The sequence below is a fragment of the Durotheca rogersii genome, assembly GCF_024521655.1.
Source record: "Durotheca rogersii strain YMJ 92031201 chromosome Unknown GGS23scaffold_4, whole genome shotgun sequence".
In the NCBI taxonomy this organism is placed as follows: Eukaryota; Fungi; Ascomycota; class Sordariomycetes; order Xylariales; family Xylariaceae; genus Durotheca; species Durotheca rogersii.
The window spans coordinates 1,714,189-1,730,684 of NW_026251235.1; the positions used below are offsets into that span (position 1 = coordinate 1,714,189).

Consider the following 16,496-nt stretch of genomic DNA (forward strand, 5'->3'; position numbering starts at 1 on the left):
ATACATGTGCGACCACCGGGGGGCGGTTCCTGCTGTACAGGGTGCCGGAAGGAAGACATGCCTATTAATGGAAGCCGAGTCGACGCGAAGACAAGAACGGGCGAATAACGACAAAACAACCGGCCAACCCCTCCCTTCCCCCCTTCCCTGATACCACACCGAAGAATTCAAGGTTGCCCTCCGTGTCTGCCCGCCTGCTCGTCTACGTATTTATATATACACTGTAGCCTCATACACACACCTTTCCCTACCTACCGCGAGGAAGCCCCGGGTCCCTGCCTACCTAGGCGTCGCCGTCCTACCTCGCGTCAGCGAGGATGTCGTCGGCCGCCTTCTCGGCCAGCATGTAGATGGCGAGGGCGGGGAAGGTGCCGCTGCGCGGGGTGGCGGTTAGCACATGGGCGGACTAGGTACGTCGTGCGGTGGGATCTCGACAGAGAGAGAGAGAGAGAGAGAGGGAAATACTTACGGGATCTTGGGGAAGGCAGAGGCGTCGACGACGCGCAGGCCGTCGACGCCGCGGACGCGGAGCCGGCCGTCGAGCACGGCCAGGGGGTCGGCGTCGGCGCCGATGGGGCAGCTGCAGGAGGCGTGGTGGCCCCAGGCCTCGTCGCGGACCCACTGGGCGAGGTCGGCGTCGGAGGCGACGTGGCGCGGGGGCCAGACGCGCTCGAGGCCCTGCGCGCCCTTGGCGCCGTCGAACACGTCCAGGGCCCAGCGCATGCCCTCGACGACGGCGCGCACGTCGCGGTCGGCGTCGCGTGCCGCCTGCGGCCCGCCGCCCTCGCCGAAGTTATGGAACGCGATCCGCGGCGGCTCCCGCGGGTCCGCGCTCGTCAGGTTCACCCGCCCCAGGTTGTTGCGCGTGTGCGCCTTCAGAACCAGCCACGTGAAGTAGTTGCGCTGCGTCGGCGTGATCACCGTCTGCGTCATCCCCGGGAAGTAGCCCTGGAACAGGCCCGGCACCCCGCCCGCCCACTAGATGTGCGATCGGGTTAGCCGCTAGGCCTCTGGTCTGAATTCGTTTCTCTCTTTCTCCCGCTCTCTCGCAACGTATATGGGTGGGGGAGGAGAAGGCTGGTACTCACGAGGTCATGCTCGGGCCCCGCGACGGACGAGCGCGTCCACAGGCCGACTGCAACGCCGTTGGTGGCATAGGGGCCCCGAGCGAGGAGTGACTGCCCCTGCCCCGGCCGCGTGCTGCGCCAGGCGGCGTAGCACGGGTCGTCCTCGGTTGTGATGAAGGTGCAGCCGTCGAAGAGGTTGAAGTTGCGCGGCGCCTCCGCCGTCACGCCTACCTCGTACCGGTCCTGAAGGTTGCCTCCGACCCCCGGCAGGTCCTTGACCACCGGAATGCCGAACCGCGCCAGCTCGGCCGCCGGCCCGATCCCTGACAGCTTTAGGATCTGCGTGGTTTCCACGGCCGCGAGTCAGAAATCGGAGTTCTTGGAGGAGGGGGTTATAGGGGAAGGGAAAAGGCGCAGATATGCAGTGAAAGATAAAGGGGCGAGATCTTTCAGGTTTGCCATCCCAGGGTGTCTTTTGTATGGAACTTTTCAAGGGAAACCGCATAGGGTAATTCAATACTCACCTGTGGTGTGTTGAATGCGCCGCCGGCTACAATGACCTCGCGAGTAGCGGTTACGGATCCCGGAATGCCCGTCTTGCCTCCGGAGGTGCTGGACCGGGGATCAGCTCGGTACAGGGACTCGCCGAACAGGTATTCGATGCCGGTGGCCTTCGGCTTGGCGCGGCCGGAGCGGGCGTCGAATTTGACCTTGGTCACGAGCGTGTTTAGGGCGATATCGAGGCGATATTTCTTCGAGCCGTCGCGGTTCTTCGCCGTGGCGATCTCGTAGACCCAGTCGCGCGGCGAGGAACGCCTGCCGTCAGGCGAGCTTACGGACAGGGGGATCCGGCTGACGGTTGTGGCGCTGTCACGGTTTGGAGAGTTGTTGTTTATGTCGTAAGCCAGGACCTGGCCCCTTAGTTAGTACTCGAGGATCTCTTTCCCTCTCTCCCATTCTGTATATATGAGTGCTGGAAAGGGAAGGGGGGATAGGCTGGTGCCAGGTGAGCGTACCCTTCTCAGGGATTCAGCGACAGACACAGAGGAATTCGGCGGCAGCACCTAACGAAGACGATGTTAGATTATTTTTAGAATTCTCTCCAGCGCAGCGTTTCCCTCTCACCTTGCTGGCAACATCTTCGACAGCTCTACCAACAGTGCTACGGGCACTGCTCAACAAACCATCGGCCCGCTTGTTCACGGTAGACAAGGCGGAAAGAAAGATAGAAACCATTGCCGAGTCTCGGGTGAAAAACTCTAGAGGCTCTATCGTGGTCGCTAGCCAGCCCTTGAACCCGTGGGCCCCAGTGACGTCCTCTTTAGGGGTCAGGTATTGGTTCTTTTCTAGTTTCTTGAAGTATCCCCTCATGTTCTTTGCGTCCCATTTCCGGTCGCCGGTAAGTTTCTTGATGTTATCCCAGTCGCTGTTGGCCGGCAAGATGGGTAGCAGAGCCAAGTGCTCGGTACAACCTCCTAGGCCACCCACGCGGGGGTATAAGTTTCCGAGCACCTGCGAACCTTTAGGGGGCTCCACGCCGCTGTATAAGTCGCCATTAGGGGTACGGTACGTTAGCTTACGGTCTCGCCTAGTCTGTGTCTCGTTGTCGAAATGCCGCACGAAGAAGCTCCAGCTGAGATCATTCCGTTCTGCAGCTGCGAGATATAGAGATGGGATCTCGACCTCTCGCGAACGTCCGCGGTCACTTCCGGCGTCAACTAGCAGCACTATTACGAAGGGTATCAGCTGCTGCTACTTCCCTAAATCTCAGGGGCTTATTTAAAGAGAAGGGGGGGGTTAGAGTGGTGTAAAGAGACGGCTGCAGGGTCGACAGCCTCGGAATACGCCTACCGCTATGTCCGGCGAGTGCTAAGCGAGCTGCAAGAGGAGATCCACCGGCACCAGAGCCAACAATGATGTATTCATAGGACTTCTTTGGAGGGGGTCTCGCGGTGAGCTGTGGCCCGCTGGGTGGGTAGTTGTTCTGCCGCGGGAGACGAGGGACCGTTATGTTGATGTCGACCTTGCTACTGCCTATTAGATTCGATTAGAAGACCTGAGGAATGTCCAAGACGAACCTCGCACCAACGATGGAGATGGCGGCGCTAGCCAGCGCAACAGTCGCTGCCAACTTCATCTTGACTCGTTATGGCACCCGATGGACCACTTCTCAAGCGTTTTTTCGCCGGGTCGAGAAGCCAACCCTTTTATAACGATGGCCAGCTAGAACTAGGACGAGCTCATGGAAGGATTCCTTTCTTCTGGAGGAATGACCCTGAGCCACGCATGGCCCTCGTCCCAATGCTAACTCCAAGCCGACGCGGGCTCAGCTGAGAGCAATACGCCATCATTCCTGTCTCTAAGATCGTAGTCCGGATGACAGCGCGCCAGAGCTAGGTGTTTTGTGTCAGAGGCACCGGAATTTCTCTTTAGAGGTTGCTGTTATCACGAGGTATGGCGTACGGCACCTAAAACGGGGGGGTTCATGCTGGATCCCGCTGCGAACAATATTGGACCACACCCTCCCACACCCTCCCGCGGGCTGTGGTATGCCGGGGGTAGCATTCGATCGCTACGGCACAACCTGGTCCTAGGCTGTCATAAAAGCTGAACTTCGCAGCTGACAGCCTCAACTGCATCGAAACGGCTACGAGCGCGTGCTTCCCTGGTTGTTGGGATCCCCCCGCACAAAGTCCAACCCCGCCAAGCATTACAAGCGAGTCGGTGACTTTATAGAGAGGATTAAAAGAAAAGAACGAATAAATATGACCGAATATCTTACGACGAGCTGGACGGTTTGTACGTGATATGCGTAACAAAGCCTGTACTCTGGCCAGCTACTTTGTTGATCTTGCTTCTTGCCGACCCCGTCGTCGGCCATGACGAAGGATCGAGATTCGCGACAGGTGATTGAATTATGTCTCTTCATAACCCCGCGCCCCCCTCGTTCGAAGTATGGCGTGTAACCAAACATACCGAAATATGTGACTAGTCGTTCAGTGAGCTGGCACGAGGCGCGATGTAATATATGTTTCTTACGGTTCTAACCAGCCCGAGGGGGCATGTGGGAGGCAGGCCTTAGATTAGAGGGTAGGAGGTAGAGGTTAGTTATGCTTGGGGGATTTTTCCCTGGTTGAAGCGAATAGAGCAGGTGGAAGGAGGGCTGTCTCACGAAAGGGGGTTTCTTCCTTCTACATGTAGGACAATGCTATTAGGGGTTGGATGCGCACGGATTCGACTTGGTCCTAGAATGGGAGAATAGGTGTCTATTTCGATTGCGCCTCAAGCGTCTGACGCGGAAACCGTCCGTGGCTGGCCATACGCGGATAAAGTGACACCGTCACCTTGCCCTCGATATAGGGACTCCTATGATGTGACCTGGCCACCGGAGGGGAGGTCAAAAATTTGGAGATGGACAACATGCGAGGCGATTCTCGCCCGTTTGCCGACGGGGGACCGTGATCAGGAAACAGTCGTAGCGAAACGCCTGCTCCCCCCGCGAGCTTGACTACTTCGCCATATAGGTAGATGGAACGGGGCTCAAGGACGGGGAAATCCAACCGACGCTTACGCAGGCCAGCCCCTTGACCCCGATGGATCGCGACATGGCTGATCTGTTAGGGCAAGCCACATGCAAGGGTTGCCGTCATAATAATGCCACCCTTTGGTTTTCGAGCCGTCGTTAGGGCTGGATACGGGGGGATAGTATATAAGAAGTCATGCGGCCGCCGGCGCCCTAGTGCTTTCAGACAAGTAATGCTGTCGGTCCGTCGGCCTGTGTATATGCACGCGTTAAGACTGAAGCCGGCCCATGTTAGTTAGATCATATATAGGTAGGTAGGCAAGCAAGCCTGCGGGCGGACGTGTAGGCGGGTGTGTCCTCTTCGAGAGGCACGGCATCCAGAGCCGCGAACCCTCGGAGTCCATGGCCGGCCGGCGGCCTTGTTTTCAGGCCTTTAGCCTCATGCTAAGCTTAGCGAGCTGTGGCAGAGGTGATAGTGGCTGCGCTGATGGTAAGAGGGGCTTGTGCTTACCGATGAGCTGAGATGCCATCAGTAAGCAGGCATAGACGTAGGAGGGCGTGAAAGATTGCCTAGGCATGGCTAACACGAGGACCAGGAGGCGGCAGGCGAAGCTGAAGCCTTTCTGAACCGATCCCCTTCGTCACGATCTCTGGGACCTGTGGTAGAGGCATAGCTAGGCACGTACGCCGTGCGCACCCTGCGCGCAGCAGGTAGGCCGGTGAGGATTAAGAGGTAGGTAGGTATAATATCTAGGTAGGTGGTTGTCTTAAAAGACCGTCCGTTCCGTTCCCTCAGCTGTCGACCTGCTAGAGGACACTAGTATAGCTGGAGTTTAGCGTAGGTATGTACCTGAATCAGGTGTCAATCCTATTGCTCGTCTATCCCATCTACCACGTACCTATGTAGACAGCGTGTGAGAGTGAGACTGAAGTCTGCTAACTGCATCAGATCCATCCGGGGTCTTACGTGGCGAACGAGGAGACGTTAACCTCACGCGGTCGGCAGCGGGAAGGCTATCTTATGGTAGCTAGGCGGTATCGGGCACATCCGTATGTATGCTCACAATCTTACATAGCACAATAGACTTGGGTATGTACCCGAGGTAGGTTGGCGTCGACATAGCGGACGGCCTCGGCACATAACATCGCAGATACGTCCCATCTCTACGCGGGTTCTCCTTGGCCGGCGATTAGATAGACAGGCGACGGCTAATACAAGGTGCGTCGAGATGATGGTATCGATCTCGGGTTTCCCGAATCCGGCTACGGCCATCTCTCGGGTTGGGAGCGCCACCTGTGAGCGACCCGGGGTGACCAATGAGGGCTGGCCCGGTCATGTGGCCCTGCAATACGAATTTCCTCCCCGGCGCCGCCCGCTGGGCTGCCGTGCTGCCATTTTTAGAGCGTCGCGCTGGCGGGAGCCGCCAATGGCTACGTTTCCGAGTCCTAGGCTAGAGGTTGGGCAGGTTACGTGGGACGTACTAGTTGGCCGGGTGGCGGTCGGACGGTTGTGGTCAAATCCATCCATTCATCCATCCATCCATCCATCCCTCCCTCATCCAACTGCCTTCACCCAACTCGTCCCGGCGCCCTACCACGGATGCATTCGTCGGCGCATAGGGGCGCACGCGCAGCACTATATACGGACGAGAGCACGAGAGGATTCGCCTGGGCTGCTTGCTCCCAACCGCGTTTGGGAGCGGCCGACGGCCGAGCCCCCCCTGATCGGAGTGTTTCAACCGAGGTGTCGGAGGGTGGTACCAAAATGCCACCGTAGGGCAGAACAAGTGCCCGGTGATGACACAGGACGAGCCCATACAGGGCTGCATGCATGATCTCTTGATGCGGCCCAGATGGGACAGGTATGCACCGCCGGGTTCGCGTAGGTGACTAGATGGGGGTGTCACTCTCGTCGGTCGTGGAACCGGTCGACAACCCTCTGCGACGGTCGCTGACGCGCGCGCCTTGGATATATTGCCGTCATCGTATGGCTCATCGTATGGCGGGCCGCGTTGAAGGTGGTGGGTGGGCAAGGAGAGAGAGACCCGGGGAGAGACGACGATGACGACGGCGACGATAGCGGTGGTGGTAGTGACATGTAGATGGTGTCTCACACTTCGCATGCTCAACCTGGGCAGAGGTATTGGATTGCACGATGGTCGGTATGGGGCGCTGACCATGTGGCAGTTTAATGCCTTGCCTGCATTCATTAGGTAATGGGTCTTGGGGGAGTTTTACCAATAGCCTACTTGCGCAAGCGCAAAAAAAAAAGACACAACCGTCCCTAATATACCGTCACTCGGCCTAAACCTAAATCGGGTCTGGTCAGAAACTCGGAAATTGACCCAAGGTACATGCATATGCCCTAATTACCTGCCTGGAGGATGTACACCTTGGCGCCTGGGAGGTACCTGTAATGAGTGTAGGTACCTCTAAGACAGACAGACACCGACAGACAAGACAGACAGGTTGAGAGACGTACATGCAAGCGCGTTCGGTTGCAGTGTAGGACTGGAACGACTCGGATCCAAGCCCCGGCCTTTTTTCTTTCTTTTTCTTTCCTTTTTTCCTTTCGGAGGGGGGTTTTTTTTTCTCCCTTTCTTTCTCTCTCCCTCCTCGCGCTTCGTAGAAATTACGCAGAGGCGCGCCGCCACTGGGGAAAATAAATGGGGATCGTGCATGTCAAGATTGTGGCGTAAGCCCTGAATCGATTTAGGGGACCGCGGACGGACAGAGGCGCGAAGTATCGCGGGTACGTAGGTTAGTACCTGCATCCGCCCATCCTTGCCTATATTGGGGGGGTACTGCCTGCCAACCGCAGGACTGCGTTGACAGGACGCACCGCACCGGGCGATCTCTGCCGTCAGCGCCCTGGGGTTTAATTGCTGTCAACATGCGTTGCCCTGTGGAAAATGCCGTGTCAATCGATCGCAGCCTGGTTGGTGGAAGAGTCTGCTTCCTCTCGAGGGAGGGTGTATACTCATACATATGTATGAGTAGATGTGGTCTTGGTATCGTCTACGGCGCGTTGAGTATTTCTTTTTATTGCCCACCTCGCGTTGGGTGTGCGTCTATCCGTGGGAGACGGAGGGAAGAGGAACGCCCATGCCGGACACGATCAGGTATCGACCTATTATGAGTACTTCCGTCCTGGGAGTGTCGTGCGTTTCCGTGTCATATAGGCCTCAGCAAATAATCTCGTGTAGGCGGACCCAAGGGTTTCCAAGTAGGAGTAGCGTCTACTTGGCTCAACCTGGGCGCATCTCATTGAGCGAATGAACCCGGGATAGCCTTTCCCAAGGGTCTCCGTACCTGTGTCATCGCCTCCCACCAACCTGCAGAATCGACAGGTGGTTCGGCAGGTGTTTATTATTATTCTCGTCCCAAACGAAGTCTGCGGCACAGCGCATCGCGAAGGTACCCCAAGGTATGTACAGATGCGTAGGTACCTACCCGTATTCAAGTGTCGGCAGCCGAACAGCAGTTTCGCTCTCTCCGCCACCGCTCCCCTTTTCGTATTCCTTTTTTTAATTTATATTTCTAGATACTTTTATCGGTCGAAACATGTTGGCCGGCTTGCCATCCTTCATTCCCTGACACGCCAGTTACACCTATGTATGAGAGAATCCGTTTCCCGGTTATTCCCAAAAGAAGGAGCACGGTAGGCTATCGCAAGCTGGAGGGCACCTAATGTACCCACGCGTAGGTATTGGCGTCTACCTTAGGGTGCCGACCTCTTGGACGAGGTGTCTCTCCATCCACAATCTCCCATATCCGAAGCCGTAAACACAGAGGACCTACGTAGAAGCACAGTCTGGGAGGGTACTTAACCTAGCCTAGCCAACCTAGCCTCCAGGCCTCAAGTACGTATACGTTCCAAGGCTAGGCCAGGTCAACTACGTGCACCACTGCGCAGTATAGGTGTAGTATAGGCTACGCCCGCTCATCCCTCAACGTGCGTCAGAGATGCCCCTCTATACTTGAGCAGAGTCCGGGCCAACTGGTACGCACTGGCATATAGCGAGGTCGTGATCATCGATCACAAACCGATTGATTCCATCGGCCAGAGGCTGCGGACGTGCAACGTCACTTGCCGTGGGGATGGGACGGGGGGTGGTACGATCAGCCACCTGTACCTCGTAGGCATATGTACATTCTCACAGACGGGAGCAACAAAGCTGTAGGCAGGTATATGTACCCTACAACGGCCCTGGGGATACGAACTGGCCTGGCGGCGCCCCAAAGGCCGTAGGGATAGACAGCGCTACAGGGGATTCTCACGATGCGAGATAGAACTGGGGCGCAGCTCAGAGTGACCCCGGACGAGCCCGTATCATTGGCCTGACGCGGGTCAGCAGCGCCACAAATCTGGAGCGCGGCCTGCTGGGCGGTCTCGGGTCTAGCTGCGTACAGGTTAGGAGGGCGAGCCGAGTGCTGGGCTTCCTAGACAAGGAGCTCAAAGGGGCCTCTCTCTCTCGTCGCTCTGGCGCGCCCCTGGCGCTCCCCCTCGTCTCGTACCTACCCAAACGAGCGAGGGGAGTGGAGGCCATCGCCAGACAGAAGGAAAGAACAACGCGGAAGGCGGAGGGGTTCCTCCCCATTTTAAAATTGGCGAGGCGACGAGGGTAGGCACGAGAGAGAGAGAGAGGAAAGAAAAAAAAGGAAAAAAAAAAAGGAAAAAAGACACTCAACTATGCCCAGGTGGGAAGCCATCCAGGCAGCGCCCCCATCGACATCGCACCATCCGCAGTGGGCCGTCATGTCCCGACCTGGTTAGTCCGTCCAGGCACACGAACCCTTTCCTCCCCGGCCGAGAAAAAGAAGAAGAAAGAAGAAGGAGAGAAAAAAAAAAAGAGAGAAAGGAACTCCATAGGAGAAGCCACCCGCGCAGGAAAACCAGGGAGCGAAGGCGCTCACCAAGCGCCCGTACGTGCCTGCCTACCTGGTCACCTGCCAACTCGGCTGTCGGCCTCGTAAATAAAATCACTGCTCCCCCTTTCCCGCTTGCCTATTAATTCCTATGCCCACCCCTTCGTTCTTCTTCGATTCACGCAGTCTCGCAACCCTCACTTTGCTACCTTTCTTGCTCACTTGTGGCTAATTGTGGTGGTCCAACCTCTCGTTACGAATCACCCGATTTCCTGTCCTTCGTTCAAACAGAAGCCTTTAATAATATCCCTACCGGCCTTGTAATTCCTTCGCAGCCTCTCGCTCGTCACCTGTATCTACCAAACAACTACACAACTGTCTTCGCACAGACTACGAGGAATCTAGACCCCAGCTATCCGTCCTTATAGTCTACCCTCAGATCTCGCAGCAAACATGTTCTCAAAATTCCTGTCCGCCGCCTCGGTGGTCCTCGCAGCCAGCCAGCTGGTGTCTGCCCAGACCTTCACCGAGTGCAACCCTACAGAGAAGAGTATGTCTCACTAGTCTTGCTATCGTGCCCGTTAGGGCGGGACGGGATGCTAACCCTCGGTGCCTAGAGTGCCCTGATGAGCCGGCGTTGGGAGGTACCATAAACGTCGACTTCACCCAGGGAGCCAACGACTTCTTCACGCTGGCTGACGGCACTAAGCTTACCTACGACGACAATGGCGCCGTCTTCACCATCAACAAGGAGACCCAAGCCCCCACCATCAGCAGCAAGAAGTACATCTTCTTCGGCAAGATCGACCTGGTGGTCCGCGCTTCGACCGGCGTTGGTGTGGTCACGAGCTTCGTCTTGCAGTCGGCCAACCTGGACGAGATCGACTGGGAGTGGCTCGGCGGCGACACGACCCAGGTGCAGACCAACTACTTCGGCAAGGGTGATACCACCACCTACGACCGTGGTGGCTTCCACGCTGTCGCTAACCCCCAGGACGAGTTCCACACGTACACGATCGACTGGACTAAGGATTACGTCCGCTGGTTCATCAACGGCAACCAGGTCCGTGAGCTGAAGTACGCCGAGGCCCAGGGTGGCGCTCGATTCCCCCAGACCCCCATGCAGGTCAAGCTCGGAACCTGGGTTGCTGGCCGCTCTGACGCTCCCGAGGGCACTGTCCAGTGGGCCGGTGGCAAGACCGACTTCAGCAAGGCTCCCTTCGTTGCCCACTACAAGTCCGTGACCATCACCGACTACAGCAACGGTGTCAAGAATGCGGCCAAGTATGTCTGGAACGACGGCTCTGACGGCTCTTACCAGAGCATCCAGGTGGTGACTGGCGACGGCACCGACGGGACCTCCAGCTCCTCTTCCGCCCAATCTAGCAAGACCACGGCCACGGCCTCGGCGACTGAGACCTCCACGGCCACCAGGACCACCCTGTCGACCTCGGCCACGAGCGCCAGCGGTACCAGCTCCGGCACTGCCTCTGGCACTGTCTCAGGTGCCGCCTCGACCAGCTCGGGTGCCTCCGGGTCCAGCGTCCCCGCCGAGACCCCCACGGAGAGCGGCGAGGCGGCTCCGGCCACGAGCGTCCCCGCCACGGCCGGCGCCCTCAAGATGGGCTTCAGCGGCGCCGCTCTCAGCGCCTGCCTGTTCGCCGTCTTCATGCTGTAAAGCCCCGACCCGCTCTGGTAGACTTGCAACTGGCCGAACCCCCCTCGCTTTTTCTGGCATTGGCGAATCCGTGATCCGTGGTTTATCCACTTCGACGAAACCGGGCAATTCACTTCTTGAATGATCCTTTGCACATATATATCCCAGAACTCGGCATCGAGCGCTTCCTCGGCACGTCCTTGTACGAGGTGACGAGGGCGGTCGATTCGCTCCTCCCCCCCCCCGCGCGCGCTTTTACACCCATAGCATTATAATTACGGTTCGAATGGATTTATCGGGTTGCGCAGGGGCTCGGCGCTTAGACCTACTGCCGACCAACGTTTGTGGCGCAAGGGCGAACGGGAACAGGACAGTCAATCATTAGAACGGTTAATGGGACGCGACGGGAGTGAAGAGATGACACTTGGGCGGAGATGTTTTTGAATATGAGTACATATATACGCGCTTGAGGGAGAGGTGATGTTTGTAAAGCTTTTCATGTCTATGCTGCCATCTGACGCACGATTTATATACCACACCGCTAGGTTAGAAGAAGAATTCCGAATAGCGCCGCGTTTTGCGATGTAGATGTGCGTTTCCTTGTCGGTGTCGACGGCGTGACTCCTGGTATTCTGACGCTTATGCGGACGAGGCGTGTTGAGGGCTTTGCGACCTTGGCGCGGCGAGCCAACACTTTCACCTAACCCAGGCGCGTAACCATCATCTCCAACCGGGTTTTGAGAAACAACAGGCTCGTTTTGAAGGCATGACGATTACCCGAGATCAGTCTAGCCATTCGCTAATCTGCCCATCGAGCAAGACTCGGCAATGCACGCCGCGGAAACTCTCCCTCTCACAGGCTCTCTCTCGCCCTCGCCCAGTTTCAGCTCGGCCAACTAAATTTTTTTTTTTTTCCTTCCTTCGCTTTCCTTCTTTCGGCCATTTTGCACGAAATACGATTACTCGGACCTAGCCTGATGGCGCGTTTCCGGGATCCCCCCCTAGTTCTTTTTTTTTTTCCCCTCCTTTTTTTTGAAGTATGACTTTCGGTCCTTGGGACTTAGGCTGGGCAGACTCCGTACGTAGTCGGTGTGAGGCTTAGTCCGCGTAGGCGGTAGGTTTGGAGGTACCCTCTCCTTACCTGCTTTCCGCGCGTTGGGGGGTTGGAAAGGGGGCGGGGGGAGGGGGGGGTGTATACATGGCGCTACGTACACGGCCGCCAGGACGTTGGTTTGTCGCGGGTTGATTGAGCAAAGGTAACGGTATGCGCGGTTGAGGCTTGGGGAGGGTGCTCTTGGCTCTGGGGCGCGGCGGGCATGGGCTGAGATGATGGTGGAGAATTTGGTGCGGATCGGGTTCCACCACGGCCGTACAACGCGACTCAGGCGATTTGCGAGCCAGCGCGGTGGCGAAGACGATGATGCGTCCGTAGGGGTTAGTTAATGGTCCCTACGTGTGTGCGCACGCACGCGCGTAGAGTATGGGTAGAGGTAGGCAGGTAGCCGGGGAGTGGCGGTGATGGCGGACGATACGAGACGGAGAAGAGGCGCTCGAGCGGACGGCGGACCTTCGGACGCTGCGACTCGCCGCGGTCTCGGGGCCCCGAGGCGTGCGCGGGTGCGCGTGTAGGGTCTTCTGGTAGGCAGATCAGGTACGCGCGCTGCACACGTCGCAAAGGGGAGCCATGCCCGACTTGGGCATTGCAGGGCAGGGGAGGGAGAGGTGGGTGCCAGAGGTGAGTGAGGGTTTTCGAGAAATGAGGAAGAAAAGGGACGATACGATATAGCTGCTAGGAGTAAACTAAACCGAGCTGTTTCAGACTAATAAGACTATTACGTAGGTACCTACGGGTAGCAAGTTGCGGTCCACTACTGATATAGGATGTACCTCTCCACCAGCTACTAACATGCCTTACCCGTACCGCCCGTCCCGTAGGTAGGCAGTCAAAAGGTCGACTCCCCCCCCCCTAATCGCCTCCACCGCCGGACGTGCGCGCACGCGGAACTGGCTGGCCGACGGAGGTGGGTATCGACATGCAGGCGTTGTTCTGTCCATCTCCGCAGTATGTCTTCCTCCGGAGTTGAGAAGTGTCCGAAGGCCACGGACGCATACATAAACGTACTCACAGGACGTCGTGCACGGATGCCCTCCCTCTCTTCTCTTTCTCTCTCTCTCTCTCTCTTTTTCCTCGCTCACTTTGGTATCTCGATGCGTCTGTGGCGCACGCGCAGGTGCCAGGTGCAGAGGCCACCAGATCGTCGGCCCCCAAGCTGGAGACCAATGTCGACGACCTGGGCCTTGGTCGCCGGACTCCCCTTTCCCAGCTTCCCCTTCCTCCGATTTCCGCCCCCAAATTGGCCCAGCTCGGCTCCGCTATTTTTTTTTTTTTGGCATTACTGTGTGCGTCTTAATACGTAGGTATGTGTATCCCGGGCGTGGATGGGTCGATTGGGGGAGAGAAAAGGGGCGACAGGGTGGCCCGTGAGGTGCTGTCCCTGGGGATGTCTGTGGCTTCTTCTCCCCCCTTGAAGCGATTGATTGTCTTGTGCCAAGTAAAGCACCTGGTACAATTTAAACAAGTAGGTAGGGTACTTTTGGAAGATCCTGGTGATCGCAGTCCCAGGATATTATTATATGGGCTGCCCCGAAGCCTCGACGGCTCTAGAACCGTGCCCAGGCCGCGAGCCGGATCGGCGCTCTCTGTGCGCTCCGCGCTGGCCCTGGGTCTTCTTTCCCTGGGAATATGGTATGGGGGTGTATAGCCATATACATACAATAATGGTATGGCAGGATCTCCTCGTGAGTTAGCCGTCCCGGTGCCACTTAGCAACTCAGCAGAAGATAGGTGGGCGTGTGGCTGCTTGGGCCCAAAGAGACAGGCGGAGTACTCGACGTGACCAAAGGGTTTCAGGCCTTTTATCACATCACCATTACCTACTCCTTCTCCTTATAGATTGCCTCACCACATAGATACGGTGGGTGTGGCCGAACATCAGATATGTCGGAAAGCGAAGAGGGAGAATGGCATCCCCGAAGCTGACAGGCTGCCCGTATGCGGACGAGCCTGCTATACACCTCCTCCTCTTCCTCCTCCTTACCAGCTCCAAGTTCAGCTCCTGCGCGCACCGAAGCCATCCTCATGCCCGAATTAGGAAATCTCTCTGCTCGCGCTCTCTCTCCATTTGTCAGCGACGTCCTTCTGCGCTCGCGCCTATTTCGGCAATTTTGTCGGCCTCCCATGTCAACCCCCCAATACTCGCATATGCAAGGGACGCGAACCGGCCTCAAACGCCAGCCTACCGTCGCTGTCTTACCACACACACCCACGCAAACCGCGGATCCCGATCTCAGATGGACAGATAATATTAGCTCAAACGCGCACAAGCAAGGGGGGGGGAGGCGGAACAAGAGAAAAGAAACACACCTGCTCGTGGCATGGGCCGGGCCGCTGCTGCGAGGGCGAGCCCACGTACCTAATATGTCCGCTGCCCCTCGGCGTGACCTGAACCAGGCGCTCTCTGTTGTTTCATCTCCGACCGTCGCTCGCCGCCGTCAGGCGCGCCGAGCCAGCGAAGCGCGCTTGCGACGGATCGTCGACGCCGACGCCGCCGCAGCAGCATCCGCGTGCCGCCTCCTCCCCCCCCAAAGCAACGCGCGAGCGAACCTGTCGCATCGAGCGCAGACTGCTTGCCCCTCCCAAGGTGCGCCCCCCCGCGTCGAAGCGCGAGAGACAAGCGTCGCATGCGAATTGCGGCTCGCGCGCGGGCGTGCTCGCTTCGCTGAAACCCAGGGGTCTCTCTCCCTGTCTGTCTCTGTTCCCCCCACGCATACGTGCATGCGCACACGCACAGCACTCTCGAGCCGAGGCCGCGCCTCCGGGGGATGCCTTGGCCGCGGGACGAGATCACGATCGGCCAGCGGACGCCATCAGACGCGCCCCTGGGTAGCTGCGTAGGCCGCGTGCTACCCAGGGCCCGGCCCGGCCCCCTCGGCCGAACTAGGCTGCCAGATTTCGTCACCTGCGCCTCTTGTCCTCGCCCGCCCGCCGGCCCTGTCGTGGCTGCCCAGGGCTGCGGCTCTAGGTTGATAGGTAGGTATTGCTATCCAGCCGAGTAATCAAGCTGGAACTGGGGCGCAACTCGTCTCTCTCTCTTTGTGTGTGTGTCTGTATGTGTCTGTCTGTCTGTCTGTAGCCCGGGTGGAAGTATCGAGTACCCGTCACTACCACGATGGACTCGTAGAGATCGTAGTACCTACCTCTGGTGAATTACTGTAGATAATAGGGGGATGTAGACGGTGGTATAAGTGTGTATAGGACATAGTTCCGCGGTAGCAATGGAATCAATAATACGCAAGATACAGGACAGACATGATGATCTTAGTTTAAACCGTCTTCTTTCCTTTCCCGATGTCCATGTCGGACTCCTATTGAACTGCCTGCGCGTAGAAGCCCTCCGCCGTGTAACTGGACCACGGACCGACGAAGATCCGTCGAAGAGGCCGAGCTATAGTCTCAGTTACTCACAACGCCGCCGTTGGAGCCGCTCTACATCCTTAGTCTAGCCCACGCCGGCAAGCTCGCTGGGCGCACTTTCACCATCTCCGTGATTTGCTCGATCATCGACCAGGTTACTATCTGCCACCGCACCTTTACACCCCCCGTAGGCGACAGGCGACGTGGACATGCCCACGCACTTGTTGGCGAGCCGGCACATCTGCTGCTGGGAAGGTCTTCCATACGATGACATGGCATATGAGTGTCCCGGATAGGGGGGGGATTAGGACGGAGGCTAGCCGGGAAGGGTGGCGTCCTAAGCAGGCACTACAAGAGTGCATCGCTGAGTCTCGTAGTCCAGCGAAGACAACCAGAGCGACGCAGAGGCGAGCGTCCAGATATCCGCGCCGCGGATACGCCGGCGCTTCCGGGCGCCGTCCCGCGTCGAGGGCACGCCCACGAGCGAAGACTGGCGTCGCGCGGCCCGAGTCCCACCATCTATACCCGCCTCTCCCCTAAATTTTTGCGTGCTCGAGGGACAGGGACATCTGCTACTATCCGTGTTCTGACCTCCAAGCCTCGAGGCCTGTCCGGGTGCCCTAGCTGATCCATCTCTGGGGTATCCATCGCTCGCCTGCAAGTCCACGGCCTATATCAGTATGCAAGAGGAGTGAGTAGCTTCCGGGCCTGAGGGCCGCCTCACGGTAGCCCCTCACGGTAGCCCGACCGAAGCATCGTCCCACCGATACGTCCACTTGAGGCCTCGTTTGGGCCGGAGGGCAATGCCCCTTCAATAGAATCTCTCGTGCCGTTATCCTTACAATTCCCTGGCTCGATCATGACCTGATTCCATGGTTGCTGTCTTCTCCGGGTGGACGCAGATGA

General features: G+C 57.8%; 3 protein-coding genes across 3 annotated transcripts; 1 reads left to right on the plus strand and 2 right to left on the minus strand.

Annotated features, from left to right (window-relative positions):
- Positions 1-215: 215 nt before the first annotated feature.
- Positions 216-3,204, minus strand: GGS23DRAFT_617196 (choline dehydrogenase; the record flags this gene model as incomplete). The annotated part of the gene is made up of 8 exons (XM_051520844.1): positions 216-374; positions 470-978; positions 1,089-1,406; positions 1,592-1,978; positions 2,084-2,131; positions 2,193-2,794; positions 2,919-3,094; positions 3,146-3,204. 8 exons carry the CDS (start codon positions 3,202-3,204, stop codon positions 299-301), a joined length of 2,175 nt encoding a protein of 724 aa, XP_051374820.1. The 3' UTR covers positions 216-298.
- A 2,779-nt stretch (positions 3,205-5,983) lies between these two features.
- Positions 5,984-6,869, minus strand: GGS23DRAFT_369972 (uncharacterized protein). The gene has a single exon (XM_051513335.1). It carries the CDS (start codon positions 6,798-6,800, stop codon positions 6,105-6,107), a length of 696 nt encoding a protein of 231 aa, XP_051374821.1. The 5' UTR covers positions 6,801-6,869; the 3' UTR covers positions 5,984-6,104.
- A 2,890-nt stretch (positions 6,870-9,759) lies between these two features.
- Positions 9,760-11,510, plus strand: GGS23DRAFT_370089 (glycoside hydrolase family 16 protein). The gene is made up of 2 exons (XM_051513336.1): positions 9,760-10,009; positions 10,077-11,510. Exons 1-2 carry the CDS (start codon positions 9,913-9,915, stop codon positions 11,135-11,137), a joined length of 1,158 nt encoding a protein of 385 aa, XP_051374822.1. The 5' UTR covers positions 9,760-9,912; the 3' UTR covers positions 11,138-11,510.
- The last annotated feature ends 4,986 nt before the right edge of the window (positions 11,511-16,496 follow it).